General features: G+C 35.6%; 1 protein-coding gene across 3 annotated transcripts in view; it reads right to left on the reverse strand.

Annotated features, from left to right (window-relative positions):
- Nucleotides 1-1,027: 1,027 nt before the first annotated feature.
- Nucleotides 1,028-15,852, reverse strand: part of LOC109371665 (cadherin-18-like) — a 455,237-nt gene continuing 440,412 nt past the window's right edge. For all 3 annotated transcript variants that reach the window (XM_019624319.1, XM_019624318.1, XM_019624321.1), the window contains 2 exons: nt 13,000-13,119; nt 1,028-1,380 (listed from right to left, as the gene is read on the reverse strand). In XM_019624319.1, the coding sequence (XP_019479864.1) occupies nt 1,340-1,380; nt 13,000-13,119 (161 nt within the window). In that variant the 3' untranslated portion in view covers nt 1,028-1,339. The remainder of the gene's footprint in view (nt 1,381-12,999; nt 13,120-15,852) is intronic.

Raw genomic sequence — 15,852 nt, forward strand, 5'->3', positions numbered from 1 at the left:
AGCTAATTTGACTCAATTAATAACAAAGTGTTTCCAAAAAGTTTGAAAATGATCTTTAAAATAGCTATATGTTTGAAATGATGATATGAGTTGAAAATTACAATAAATCCAGCTGTGGTGTGAGTAGGTAGAATGTTGTAAAATAGGAAATATTAATAGTAAAATTTGAAAATAGGCATAACTTTTTCCTTCAAAAAATAGAAAAAATTAGATATCTGTGTGTGAAATTTAAATAAATAAAATCATATATATATATATATATATATATATATATATATATGTGACAATTTCAAAGCAAGAGATAGGAAACAAGGAAGAGAGAGAGAGAAAGAGAAGAGAGAGAGAGAGAGATGTGTTTCAAGTTTATGGGCCTTGAAGAGATCATGATGGGTGATCTCAGCCTTTGTACTTCAGAGAAATGCTCATTGTCTATGGTTTGACTTAAAGGTGACATAGCAGAACATAGCTTGAAATTATATGCTTGAAGCATAGGATATAATGGGAGTTTCCTTCATGAACATTTCTTAGGATAGACATGTCAGTCTGCTTTCCTTCTCTTTTGGGTCCCAAAACATAATCGAGTTCTCAGCTTTCATTGTTGTTATATGCCATTGAGTCAGCTATGACTCCTGGAGATCCTATGGATGAGTGACGTTCACAACGTCCTGTCCTTAACAACCCTACTCAGCTCCTGCAGACTCATGCCTGCGACTTCTCTTACGGGGTCAGTCCATTTCATATCTGGTCTTTCTCTTTTCCTGCTGCCTTCTATTTTTCCCAGCATTATTGTCTTTTCCAAAGAACCCTGCCTTCACATGATGTATAGAGCCCCGAACATAACTGAGGCCCCTCCTTTCCAATAATAGGAGAGTAGAACACTAGCTAGACATTAATCAGCTGTTGTCCTGAAATATTACACAAGTTGGGTTCCAACTGATACTCATATTTGTTTTTTTGTTTTCCCTAATATAAAATCATTTCAGTAATCAGGGTTTTTATTAATGGGTTTATTCAGCATTTGCTCAATACAGATGCATGCACAGGAAGCTTCATTGATTACGTGCATAGCACTCATCTCTATCACATTCATAATTTGCATTGGGTTGTGTATCATCATCCGTGTTGTCTTCGTCAATGCTCCCAAATACCCTACAATGGACCTGTGAAGGCTGAATAATGTTTTCAGATTGTACATCAAAATATAAGGTGAATCAGGATCCAGACCACAGTGTGCAGACTCTAAGTCCAGTATTCTTTCCAATATGGAGCATGGTCCGTATTCTGAAGGTATGACTTTATACCAAAGGCATGGTGTATGTTCAACACATCTGAGATATGATTACAGCATTTTTTCCTGGAAATATCCCTGTCCTATTTTACCTGGTGAAAAAGAAAAATTCAGTTGTTTGAGTAACGCAGTCATTGTTCTTTGCCCCATCAAAATTATGTAGCTTCTGAACGTGTAAGATCCTGCACAACTTTTCCTATAAACAAGAGTTTCAAATCAAATTCCAACTGTTTGCTAAAAAATACCTGTGCTGCATTTGTATGAAACAAACAATACCAATATGTTCAAAGGCACATATGTAAACAATTTGAAAATCATATCACTGGCAAAAAATTGTTAAGGAGATGGTAAGGTCACAGACATTTTATTTTAATTAATTTTAATTGTGGTAAAATACACATAACAGGATAATAGCACCAGACATTTTTTACTCACTCATCCTAATACAATGTTGTATGCTAGGAAGTGCAGAAAACCAAAGGCAACATACACAAGTTTCCTGTCAATGCTAATCTAGCTTATTCATATGTAGTATGGGAATATAAATAATGACTATATTAGTCAAAATGCATTTATATATATATAATAACCTCCAGGCAAATGTTAGGAGCTATCCTGGGTATCTTGAATGTAATATCATTAATCTCACTGTTTTCCCATTATACAGATGATGAAATAGGGACTCAAACAGAATAAATTACTTTTCTGATGTCATAACCATTTACTCTTTCCACTAAGCCATGGTTAGCTTTTACATAAATATAGTTATTTCAAGACATGATTTCATTGAGGTAGCCTACAAATAATATATCAGAATCATTCATTGCAAAATAGATGACAAGATAAATTGAAAAGAAATAAAAGCTTTAGCCTCCACCTTTTATTAAATAATTTCATTTCTGAGTGTTCCATTTTCCTGCCTCACTCTCCAATACTTTTTCCTGTATGCCCATTGAGAATCACCATTTTTAATATCTCTGACTAGAACATGTTACAAATATGAAAACAGAAAAATGTTGAGACAACACAAAGATTGAGAACTATAGCTATATATAAAATGCTACATATTTAAGGTATATTGGATAGAGAATAGTTAACTCTAAAAATGAACTCTGCTTCCATGAGCAGTTCAAATTGCCCGGCTCCTAAGTAGACTTAGAGAAGTCGGAGACATTAATATCATTGACTGTATTTATGTATAGGTGTCAAGTGCTTTAAACAAAAGACTGTTCTCTGCATTTGCCACCCTAACAGTCAGCTACATGTAGGAGCCAATCAGACAATCATCTGGAGAGAGCGCCTCACCTGTGTCTGCAGGGCTGAGGAGATGTGAACAACGACAAACCATTTTGACAAGCATAACACCATTGCTGGATTTGTTTTCAAGTGATAATATTAGAGGAAACCGAGCATTTTGAGTGCAGAGAGGCTGTGTCAGTAAAGCCAACAGTAAAACCATAAATGCTCAGCTAGCAGAGGAAATGCCACATACACGGCATCGTAAATATTTATTCACATAATCAAAGCATAAATAAATATTTCAAGAATGAGGAACAATGTCCATTGTGGGCCATAACTGTAAATGACACTGACGTACATATGAAATATAAATAATACATAAATATAACTTATAATTCAAATATATATATAAGCTTTTCAAAGCTGTTTATAGGATATATCTGAATGTACTTTAATTTTCTAAGGTTTGAATGTCTGTTTTCTGCATAAGGGAGGATTGGAACCATAAAGCCCTCATCTCATAATACTTAAATTATTTCTGCTTCGGATGAAGGCTTCACAAACTAGGAATGACAGTCTCCCGTGGGTCTTTTGCCAGATCGGTTGTGACGATGGCAAAACCTGCCTGCCAGTACCGTTAGGTGGCTCCCAGGCCTCGGTGAGCCTTGGCACGCCTGACGCCTGGACATTACCAGTAAGAAGCACGTTGATTTTCTTTCACAAGGCTAACCCATTGGCCTTGTTGCTATCATAACAGTTTCTTTACAACTCTTCAGTGAAACTTCTTAGCCATCCTCAGAGTTAGAGAAAAAATTAGGAATTTTTTGTTTGTTTGTTTGTTTGTTTGCTTGCTTGCTTGCTTGTTTTTAGAAAAGTATAAGAAATTTGGGTGAAAAAAGTTTGGAAATAGGATAAAAAAAGAGAAAAGTTTGAAGGAAAATAAGGATTAAGACATGCAAAGAGAACAATTAGTGATTGTGGTGGGTAAACTATTATACATAAAAATGATAACTGGTAGTAGAGATACTGAAAGATTAAGAAATATAGCTAATCTATTAAAATATTTAAGCCATGCATACTTGAGGAAATATTTAGTTAGCAGGGGAAATGCATGTGTTTTAAAAGATGGCTAACAGAGATCCCTGTGAAGGAAGGACACAGCTAGGTCTATGTAGGAAAGATAATTCCTTTTAGGAAAAAAACAATTCTCACTCGTATTGTGGCTCAGAAAAGGGGAAGCCCCTTGCATTTCTCAGTTGAACAAAAGTGAGGCAAAGCAAGGTCCGTATTTCTCTTCACAGTAATAATCAAGTTTCAGTGGGCATTCTGGAAGATTGAAATAAGGGAAACAAGAAAAAGTAGCCCAACGAGTGAGAGAGATGGGACTTTTTTGAAATAAAATGGCAATTGAAATATCCTATGACACAGGTTAATGAAGAATTTTGAATATTTGATTGTCTGCTTCAAAGTTATCCATTTTGCATGAATTATAATTATCTTTCACACTTCCGCAACCCTCAGAAAAGTCTGGTCCCCCAGGAGAGGGGACGCTGCTGTCCAGCAGGAGTAGAGAGAAGAAAGTAGCCCGTAGAGCTGAAATAGGGGTTAGGACCAGGCAAGCAGAGAAGCCCCTTTACTGTTCTTCTTCCACAGCAGAAACCTTAGTAAACTGGGGAAAGCACTTTTCTTCCTCTGCTTCATGGGATGAGAGCTTGGGCCATTTATTTGGATTTTAAAGAGGAGGCTTATCCCCAAAAGTTGTAAGACGTAGGCACATTACACCAAAGAAAAACAAAAGTGAGAGAGAGGAAAAAAAATGGAAAAAAGAAAATTCTTAAAACCACAGTATAATTTTCTTTTTCCTCCTGATTCAGATGTTCAGTCTGCCTAGATTTAATATGTCAAAGACAGGAGATTTTTTGAAAACTGAACTAATTACGGTAATAACATAAAAGGGACTTAACAGTAGAAACAGGTGTTATTTTGGAAACCACTCTACCAAAATCACATTTTATTTCTGTAAAAATAAATAGTGTTGTCTTTTATATGTCACACAATGCACTAATCATTTTGGAAGATACAAAAATGACTAATGGATGTTCTCAAGGAGTTTTCATTCTAGGAATTCATTTTCGATGGTGTGTGTGTGAGTGTAACATGTTTTGTTTCTCAGGAATAACTTTCTCTGTGACATTGAAACTCACTAATGATTCTTTTTGTATTAAGATACCCCAGGGCTGGCCGAGTGGTGCGTTGGTTAAGAGCTGGCTTGGGACGCCAGAGGGCCCCAGTTCGGATCCCACATATGAGCGCCAGTGACACTGCCCACTACAGCTAAGATGCTGAACAACAGCTCAACCTGGATCTGGGCTGCCGTGAGTCACCGGCGATGGCGTAGGCTGTAGCCCCTGTGGCAGTGGGTTGCCATGGGCTACCGTGTGTAGCCAGCAGCCAGCGTGAGCGGCCAGCAGTTGCTGTGAGTGGCCGTCCAGAAGTCGGCGACTGATCTGCCTCACCCGGGAAGAGCGCAATGATGGTGCCAACTTGGGCTAGTGAAGCAATGTCCTCCACAACTAGACTGAAGAACAAAAGGACAGCAACATATCTGTTCCCCTTCCCCCAAGTCCCCAATAAAAATCTTTAAAAAAAAAAGATACCCCAAATACTTAGCATTCTAACAGCAGTTACACACTCATTTTTTGGCAATCATTTCAGAAAGATCCTAAATTAGATTACAAGTCTGAAGGAAGAAGACATATTTTTAAAAGTTCATAGAAGACCAAAGATGAAGCACATTTTACACAGTGTAATGAAATATGATAGCACTAATTATAACAAAAACCAAAATCTTCAATGAAAGTAAGTCATTTTTCTCTACCAAACTTTTACAAACTTCATGTTGTATATTTTGATAAAATATGTCTTCTGTAAGGATAATTAGGAACAGGGCTCCATGTGTCAGTTGCTACAGAGGGCCCAGTGCCAAGCACAATGAAAACACGGTCCTATTCAGGCCACAAGGTGCTCAGAGCAGGGAACAAAGGAAATACTAGCTATGTCTTATGAGGTATACAAAGGTGCTAAAAAATGTACACACATTTAAAAAAATAAAATTAAAATTGTAATACTCAATATATACCAATAACAAAAGATGAACAGAAGCCATGTGTGTACATTTTTTTGGCACCCCTGGTACAGAAAAAGAGCTTCAAGATCAGAGATATTAGTTCAGACTAAAACTACAAGGAACCAACCTAAGCGGTAGAGGTTTGCCTGGGAAGGATACGCCAGGACAGAGTAATAGCCTAAGAGGAAAAATAATGCACAAGTCATTCTTGGCTGAAATACAGAGGTTGGTGGTAGATGATAGATGATGATAGATAGATAGATAGATGATAGATAGATAGATAGATAGATAGATAGATAGATAGATAGATAGATAACAGATACATGATGCTATTGAATATTATCTTAGGGCACTCTAGATTTCATTTTAAATATCTAAGATATTTGAGTAGGGAAAAAAATCTAAGGAAGTCAATGTGATTGCAATATATTTCATCCTAGGTTAGGAAAAGAAAGAGCCTTTCAGAATAAATTTAAAGGGATAGAGAAATTTTTCAATTGCTTGGTGATTATAACCCATAGATGATGCTTAATCAGGTTTAAAGATTAAACTAGACAGGGGCCAGCCAAGTGACTCGTTGGTTAAGAGTTGGCTTGGAAGTGCGAGCTCTGAGCAGCAGGGCTGCCGGTTCGGATCTCACATGGACCAGTGACGCTGCACCCTCTAAAGCTAAAATGGTGAACAACAGCTCGACCTGGAGATGGGTGGCCACGACGCACCAGCGACTGCGTAGGCTGCAGTGGGCTGCCGTAAGCTACTGTGAGTGGCAGGCAGCTGGCGTGAGCTTCCATCCAATGGCCAGCGACACATCTGAATCAGCCGGGAAGAGTGCAATGATGACAATACCAACAAGGGCCAGTGAATCGACATCCTCCACAACTAGACTGAAGAACAAACAGGACAGCAACTTGTCTAATCCCCTCCCCTGAGTCCCCAATTCTGTTCCCTACCCTAATTCTCCAATAAAATCTTTAAAAAAAAAAGATTAAACTAGACAATTGCAATATTTCCTATCATCCTTCTTTTCAATATTTGACAATTAATCATCACTCAGCTAATATATGTATACCAGGCTATAGGCTAAAATTTGAGATATCAATATATTAATTCCTGACATTTTTCTTAACTATTTAGGTGCAGGATATAAAGTATGAAGTTACAAAAGAAAAAAAAATCTATTTTTTTAACCAGGAAGAAGTGGTACACAATTGTTACAAATATAATAAAAACCAAAATCTTCCAAGAAAATAAGTCATTTTTTACTACTAAACTTTTACAAACTTAATGTTGTAACAGCAATTCCTACCAATTCCTATCTCATGACTGTTTTAGAGTCAATGAGATTTTTTTTTCCCTTCCTAGTAATATCTGGTCAATTTTGTTATAAGAAGTTGATATTTATGGAAAAAGTGGATTTAGTTGGGTTCATTTTTTTGTGCTTGTTTAATTGCTTTGTTTAAGTTTAACTTACATCTTTAAAATTCACTTAATTCTCTAATTCACACTAAGTCAATTATTTGGATCCACCTAAGGCTGCAGCAAATAGTTTCACTGACTAACATATAACACTAATCCATAACTTTGTTTCATTTGAACTTTACCCATAGCAAAAATTCAATAGGTATTATCAATTCTGTTCATGTCAACAGGGCATGATGATTTCCTTGCTACTGAGTAGGTGAGTTATATGATATGTTAGTGCCTATAAGGTACTTTGTTACTTCTTGATGACAGTAATTTGTTTTTCAGATATGCATTCTCAATGGAGTATAAGTGAGTTGCTTTTGATTCATTCTTCAATCCCCCAAAAGTCCATATTTAATATAACCTGGGATATCTGATTTAAGTCAGTGTCTGAAGATTCCTTTTACAGTTCAGTATTGGCACTAGACGTGTAAAATGGCTACCCATACACAGAGATTATTGTGCTGTCCCTGAATCATGGATTTTGGGTTAAGAGGAATAAAAGCAGTCTCGAGAGCCTGTTCTAAACCTGCCTGGGTAGTGCATCATGTTGTGAAGGTGATTTATCCGCCTGCAAAGCAAATTCACAAAGATCCAGCTACCAGCATTGCATGTGACTGCTGCACATAAAAATAACCTAACCAGAGTGGCTTCCCTACTAGCCTTTTGCTCAGCTATCTTTTGTTGTGACTTTCATCTTGTGTGCTTGTGTCACATCATCACAAGAGAGCTGCTGTCCTCAATGACTGCATTTGTGTTTAAATCTAGAAGATGGAAGACCAAGGGAGGAAGCATTGCACCTACAAAGAGATAGCAGAAGTTGCTTAGAGATCCCTAGTGGACATTCTGTGTTTGTCACTGGCTGAACTGCGTCATAGGGAGGCTGAGGAATTTAGCTTTTTAACTGAGTATGTTGCTACACCGAGAAAAATCAGAGTTCTGATAGAATCAGCAAAATGAGAAATTGATATTGAGTGGACAGCTACTAGGGTCTATTATAGTTCATTGACTCTTTATTTCTTAAAAGCTATATAAACGGATTTTTTCTTATGCTGTTAATTCTCATGCACATTGCTACAATTCAAGAACTAATTAGATTCTTCCTTAAACGAGACAAAGTATGACAATGTTTCTTTAAGTAAATTGATGATATGACATAGTTTGGAATCCATGCCTTCCATTTTTCTCTACGAGAAGGAAATTCTTTAGCACTGCAGTTACTAATTAACTATTTTTTCTACAATGCAGTCAAGTGAAGGAAAATTTTTTAAAAATGTATCTATGATTATTTGTGCATGTAATTATTATACTGTTATTGTTTTTATATCAATTAGGGATGGATGATGAAGGAGAAAAATTGACAAAACATATTCTACTGTGGAATACCCTGTAAATCTTGTGGACTATAACTGAAGCGTTTTAACTTGTGTGTTTTGTGCCATTGAGTCAGCTATCACCCTTGGAAATCCTATGAATGAGTGACATTCACAACGTCCTGTCCTCAAAAGCCCCACTCAGTTCCTGCAGACTCCTGCCTATGCCTTCTTTTATGAAGTCAATTCACATTGCATTTAGTTGTCTTTTCCTGCTGCCTTTACTTTTCCCACATTATTATCTTTTCCAAAGAACCCTGGCTTCTCATGATGTCCCCAAAGTAGGACAGTTTCAGTTTTGTCATTTTTGCATTCAGTGATGTTTCAGGCCCAATTTGCTCTAAGACCCACTCGTTTATCTTTCTGGCAGCCCAGGGTATTCTCAGAGCTTTTCTCTAATACCATTTTTCAAATGAATCTATTTTTTTTAAATATCAGCCTTCTTTATTTACAGTCCAACTTTCACATTTAACTTCTTTACTATTAACTTCTTAGCTATTAATAAATATAACATATTGCTTTGGGAAAAATAAAACTAATTTCAAGTAGATTTTCACATGGAATTATGCAAAATTAATATCAAAATCCATAAAACTTTTAAAGGTGCCTTACTTCTTCTATCCAAACATACACAATATCTTCACAAACGATTTTTGTTCATTCTTGAAATGGAATAAATTTGAAGAGATTAAATACAAGCAAAACTTTTGATAAACTCAATTACATAATACAAAGTGAAGAATGTTGAAAACCTTGTTTTCAATTACATCCTAAGACACTCACTGAAGCCTTCTACTGAATGCATTATTATAGCTGATTGATTTCTGATAGGAGATGCTAAGGAAAGGTCATTTTCAAGAATCAAAGCTATTGTTGGTCATGACCTGTGCTTTAATGACAATGTTTCACAGACAGCAGGCCCTCTACCTCATCTAGGGACACAATTCTGAGTTGGGAGGGTCAATTCTGAAGGCAAAAGGCTAGTAAATTTTATTACCTAACTTATTCCCTTTTAAATCATCACCCACATTTTCTAAAATATACATTTATCTTATTTATAACACAAAAAACTTTCTTTGAAATGTCTGAAAAGAAATTTAATTAAATAACAGTCCATAGTGGAGCTCTCACTTTTTATGAATATGTGTAGTTATTTGGACTAAACATCCTTACACACAAAATTGTGTTTTTCTACTTTAGATAAGACCATTTCAACCACTTGTTATGGTATACTATGTAGTAATTTCGTAAATTCTTTACAAGCTCAAAGGAAAAAGAGGAAAATAAGAGAACTTTACTGAGTACCTATGTTTTCTGAGAAAAACAGGCTAAGGACATTACATTGCTTTCTTCATTGGTATGTGTTACTGTCCTAAATTGAAATACAAGGAAACGGGAACATAACATATCAGTAACTTAGTCAGTTTACGGTGATACTAAGAACATTTTAGGGATTGCCCGTGTAGTGCCTCCAAGTAATTTTGGAATAAAACTTAGCATTTTGAAAAACAATAAAAATGAATTATTTCACTATGTTACTTAAACTATAACCTGCCTATATGTCTTAAGTATTTCATAGGAAGGTCATTTAAACACTTTATTAATATTTACAATATTGCTTTGTAAAAATCAGTTAGAATACTACTTGTGCCTTTAGAACCAACAGGCAACACTAGGTGTGGTGCATTTTATTTCATGTCACATGTCCTGCTCTCTGTGGAATAGATGCTATTAATGTCTAAGGGTTTGACTGACAAGATAATTGAAACCCAATGTCTACCCTATTTTAACATCATATAGCAGAAACCATTCAACTACTAACATGCATCAGGGGTGTTGAAAAAAAGGATATCTGGTATGATCTTTGTATATAAAAGGTAGCCTTTCTAGGCGTACTATTTTTCTATACCTGAATATTAAATGTAGAATTTATCAATAGAAGTGTTTTCAGCTGCTATATCTCCCAATTAAATATTCATTCTTTAATGAGTAAAAAGATTTTATAAAAGTGTTTAACAAGTTAAAATATAAGTTTATTTATACTGAAATTTCTTAATCGTCATTATTTAGCCTGTGGCTAAAAACCCCTGTGGGTACCATTTATACAGAGACATTGACACCATTATCCACTATACCTGATTTACATGTTTCATATTAATTATGGTCAAAACAGCTGGTATTCACCATTGTTAGCATCATAAACAACTGTAAATAAAACTTAACTAGGATTTTGTAAAGCCGTGTATCTCTCTGTTTTCTCTGATATCAGGTTTTAATACAGGTTTTCAGGTTTGCTGAGTTGACCATCAGGAAGTTTTAACATGTCTGTGTGCAATAGGCACAGGCAAACTTAACATATATGCACTAACTAAAATAACATGAGTAATTCATAAGTTGTTGACCATGAAACAGCTAGTGGAGACAATCAGACAATCATCAATTGGCTTTACATGCCATGACCACAACCAATTTGCATTCTCAATTAAAAACTTCACACCTGCCACTGGTGAATCTCCCATTCTGTTCCTAAGACCCTGGAAAGATACTGGTACATTTCTGGTTTTGTCTTTGACCTAAGTCAGGGAAAGTAGTTCCTTCCTGTAGCAACTCCATCATTCCAGCTTCTACTGTCACCACCTGGCAGAAATCCCATCATTTATAAAGAGGCAGAGAGATCTTGAGCATATTGATTTATTTTAATGCAGTTGGCACTATATTAACTGGACTAGGATTAAGATTTGAGCTGTGCTAATAAACAACTATCAGCTCAAATATCTTTTGACTTTGGATCATTGGCCACTTCATATGGCTTTCTCACTCAGCAGACTTCTTTAAAATGCCTTGCTGGGGTTAGTAGTTTCCACATACTTTATAATGGTTCCTTAACTTGATAACTCTAAAGCGTTTCCTTGCTAAATTAAAATCAATATATTCCAATAGACCTCATTAATCTGTCCAGAAACACTATATGTCTCTTATATATTGTTATCTATTATAGTTTATGCTTCCATAGTCTTCTGCATCTTTCAAATGGTAATGTTAAAATATCACTTTTTAATGCTAACTCCTCTTTTGTTGTTATACATCAAGCAAGCATCATAAAAAAGTTACTCAGTAAAACTTATTTTAAAAAATAAGTTAGTCACATAATCCATTTTGTCATACTGATTAATGGGATTTCAATGTAAAACAATACAGAAGTTATCAATTATGCATAGTATATCAAGAGCCACACAGTTCAATTCTCCGGATGCAACAATTCATAGATAGTTTATAAAGTAGGAAGTAAGGCCTCATTTGCTGCTCTTCCTTGGAAATCCCTGGTGAGTGTCAAAATGTACCTCTTAACATAATGCAAAATGGACAAACCACAGTCCTGAACTTAACCATAAGCATTCACAAGTCTATATGAGTAAAAAAGTTCTGTTTCATTATAATTGGTCTTCACTGAAAGTACTTGGGAACATGTTGAAATATAGTCATGCCACATGAGAGGATAGAATAAACGTGATATTATTAAAATGTACATTTATAAGTAACTACTCTCCAAACACTTCTTATATAACATCCCTTCTATAGCAACTGATTCTTAGTTTTTAGTATGTTTCTATTGTATTCCAGTCATTTTTAAGCACAATTTCCACTAAATTCATTAGTCCTGAGGATGTTTAATTGCATATTAATAAGTACTTTAAGCTTAAAAAACAAAAAAAATTCTTAGCTTTGAAGCAAATAACGAGCATTTTTCCCAGTATAACTTATAACGACTTATGTGACAATCAAATTCCAATAAATTGTAAAAGAATCTAAATAAATATTTTATCTTCTTGCAAAGAATTAAACGAATATGTAAACAAAAAAATAATATAATTGAAAATCTCATTTTATGTAATACTCCATATTTGTTTTTAAACAGAGAATATTTTACTAAATGTTACAGGAATGTGCAAAGTTAGGAAGGTTTTTATTGCCATAAGTATAAATAATGGATAATCAAAATATTAAGGAAAGCAGTTAACTTATCTTCAGTTTTTCAATCTTATTTGTTTTAGAAACGTGTGGGCATTTTCAAATGTGCTAAAATAATGTCTGATGTAGGAGAGTACACAGAAATACAGTTGACCTTGACCAGTGAAGAGGTTAAGGGTGCTGACACTCCACACAGTCGAAAATCTGCGCATAACTTTTCACTCCCCCAAAACTTAACTACTAATAGCCTACTGTTGACCAGAAGCCTTACTAATAACATAAACAGTGGCTAACATATGTTGTGCATATTATATGCATTACATACTGTATTCTTATAATAAAGTAAGGTAGAGGAAAGAAAATGTTATTAAGAAAATCATAAGGACAAATACATTGACAGTACTGTATTTATGGAAAATAATTTGCATAAAGTGGACTCATGAAATTCAAATGCATGTTGTTCAAGGGTCAATTGTAAGAACAGTGTTTTCTTTTAGTGTAACATGCACCAGCACACAAGCTATAATGCACGCACTAACCTGTTTTAGGATCTACGGAGAAGTAGGGTTGTCCTTGGAGAATACTGTAAACCACCCGGGCGCTGTTTCCGTAGGTAGGGTCATCTGCATCAGTAGCTGTCACCTGTAGAACAGAGGTACCTGTGCATTCAGGAAAACAAATTTTAGTGTGTGATGGCATTTAGCACATGAGTAATTTGTACACAGATAAAGGTTGTGTCCTACTAAATTCAATTCTTAGATTTATCTGTCAGACATATTCCTTGTTTTTTGCCCTGCTATCAAATGTACTAAATGAGAGCTCCAAATCAATTATTTCATCTCAGATATTTGAATATGACTCTGTGTGCTGACAACATGAATATAGTCTATTTTGTCCTTTGCATATTCAGGGCTGGAATGGATTGATGGTCAAGAATTAAATCGGCGTTAATTGTTAAAGGTACGGTGAGGGTGTATATTGTATGCTACACAACTATTCAGAAGACTGGCAGTGTTTTGTGGTTTGGGGTTAGTTGAGAAGGTGAGTGAGTTGACATTTTTTACATTAAGTTAATAATGGCATCAAAACAGCCCATTGAAGCCATTTCCATCATTCATGTCCTTTTTATTTCTTACATAGACAATTAATGAGTCTCCTAACTGGTTCTCAAGGTTCAATTCTGTTACATTAATTTCTTCTACAGAATATTGATATAATTTTTTTCTACATTGGGTATCAGAATATCCCTATCACATTGGATTTTTGAAGATTAAATTGTATTTAAAAATAATTTATAAACTTTTTTTTAAAGATTTTTATTAGGGAATTGGGGGATGGGAACAGCGCTGGGGAATTGGGGGAAGGGGAACAGACAAGTTGCTGTCCTTTTGTTCTTCATTCTAGTTGTGGAGGACATTGCTTCACTGGCCCAAGTTGGCACCATCACTGCGCTCTTCCCAGGAGAGGCAGATCAGCCGCCAGCTTCTGGACGGCCGCTCACTGCAGCTGCTGGCTGCTGGCTACACACGGTAGCCCATGGCAACCCACTGCAGCAGGGGCTGCAGTCTACACCATAGCTTGCAACTCACGGCAGCCCAGCTCCAGGTCGAGCTGCAGTGGCTGCAGTCTACACCATAGCTTGCAACTCACGGCAGCCCAGCTCCAGGTCGAGCTGTTGTTCAGCATCTTAGCTGTGGAGGGCAGTGTCACTGGCCCTCATATGTGGGATCCGAACCGGGGCCCTCTGGCGTCCGAAGCCAGCTCTTAACCAACGCGCCACTCAGCCGGCCCAATTTATAAACTTTTAAATACTATATTTGAGGTATTAATATTTGTGGATATATTATGCTGGTTGATTTATGTTTATACCTTTTAAACACTATTTGCATAGTAAGAATCACCTATCTCATATTTCAGTTAATTCCCCCCAAAAAACAGGTTTAAGTGTAGCATGACAATCATATATTATGGGCTGTACAACATCATTGTAGAATTAGTGGGTGAGAGCTCTCATTTATTTATAACATGTACTTGATGAATCATCAAATAGTGCATACTTGATATTTTATTCTGCCTAACTAGGGAAATTCTACTTAATTTAAATTATGTATCAAACAATGTTTCCAAAATCAAGTGAGTCTGTAGAAAATTCTGCATTCATTTTGGTACCTGACAATGGAAGAAGTGACATTTTCATGCTTTAATTTTACTAATTACTTCTGTTTTTAGGTATGACACACCTATTAAGGGTCTAATAGCTATTCAACTACATAGTTTTTACTTTCATATTGAAATTCAGATACAACTTTAAGCAAAGCTTCTTCTTTATATTCAAGGGATCCCAGAAAATTTAATAGAATTAGAAACCTGACAATTTCTATTAACAAATCATAAATGAATATGGACTTTTAATAATACACAATGCTTCTGGTCTCTGAGTGTTACTTTTACATTGAGATTCTAAGCAGAAATATGATTAGTAATTATGCATACCCAGAAGGGGAGGGCTGACTGTGTTATGTCTAAAAGAAATCTCTAATTATGGGTAATAAAACATAATAGCAACACCAAATACTAGCAGGAGTGCTGAGAAACTAGGTCACTCAGACACTCACAGCTGCTGGAAATGTAAGTTTAGCAGAATCTTATAAAACCAAACATACATTTCCCATGCAACCCAGCAAACTGTACTCTTGGGCATTCATACTCAAGTACTGAAAATGTATGTTCACATAAAACCCTGTTTACAAATATTCATAACAACATTATTTGTAGTAGCTCCCAAATGAAAACAACCCAAATGTCCTTCAGTGGGAAAATGATTAAACGAACTGGGGTACACTCACGCTACGGAATACTACTCAGCAACAAAAATAAACAGACTTCAGGTATTTGTGACAACTTAAATTAGTCTTCAGGAAATTATACCAATTGGAAAAAGGCCAATTCCAAAAGTTCAGAAAATATATAATTTCATTCATTTAACATTCATGATTTTAGACATGGATAACAGATTAGCAGGTGCCAGAGCTTAGTAGAGAGGAAGCGCAGACAGCTGGGTTAGGGAGACAAAAAAGGAAACATGGCAGATTCTCGTGCTGCTGGAACTATTCAGTCATTTGATCATGGTTGTGGGTACATGAACATATATTCAAGTGATAAATCACATAGAACTACAACACACGTACACACACAAGTAAAAATAGAGACATCCAAATAAGATGGGCAAATTAAATCATTTCAATACCCTGATTAAGGCAGTTGTACAGTTTTGCAATATATTACCATTGGGGAAAACATATTTTCCCCAATGTTTTGGGTAAAGGATTTAAGGAATCTCTCCATATCATTTCTCACAACTTCATTTGGGTCTACGATCTCAAAATTAAAAG

The sequence above is a fragment of the Hipposideros armiger genome, unplaced genomic scaffold (genome assembly GCF_001890085.2).
Source record: "Hipposideros armiger isolate ML-2016 unplaced genomic scaffold, ASM189008v1 scaffold_583, whole genome shotgun sequence".
Classification (NCBI taxonomy): domain Eukaryota; kingdom Metazoa; phylum Chordata; class Mammalia; order Chiroptera; family Hipposideridae; genus Hipposideros; species Hipposideros armiger.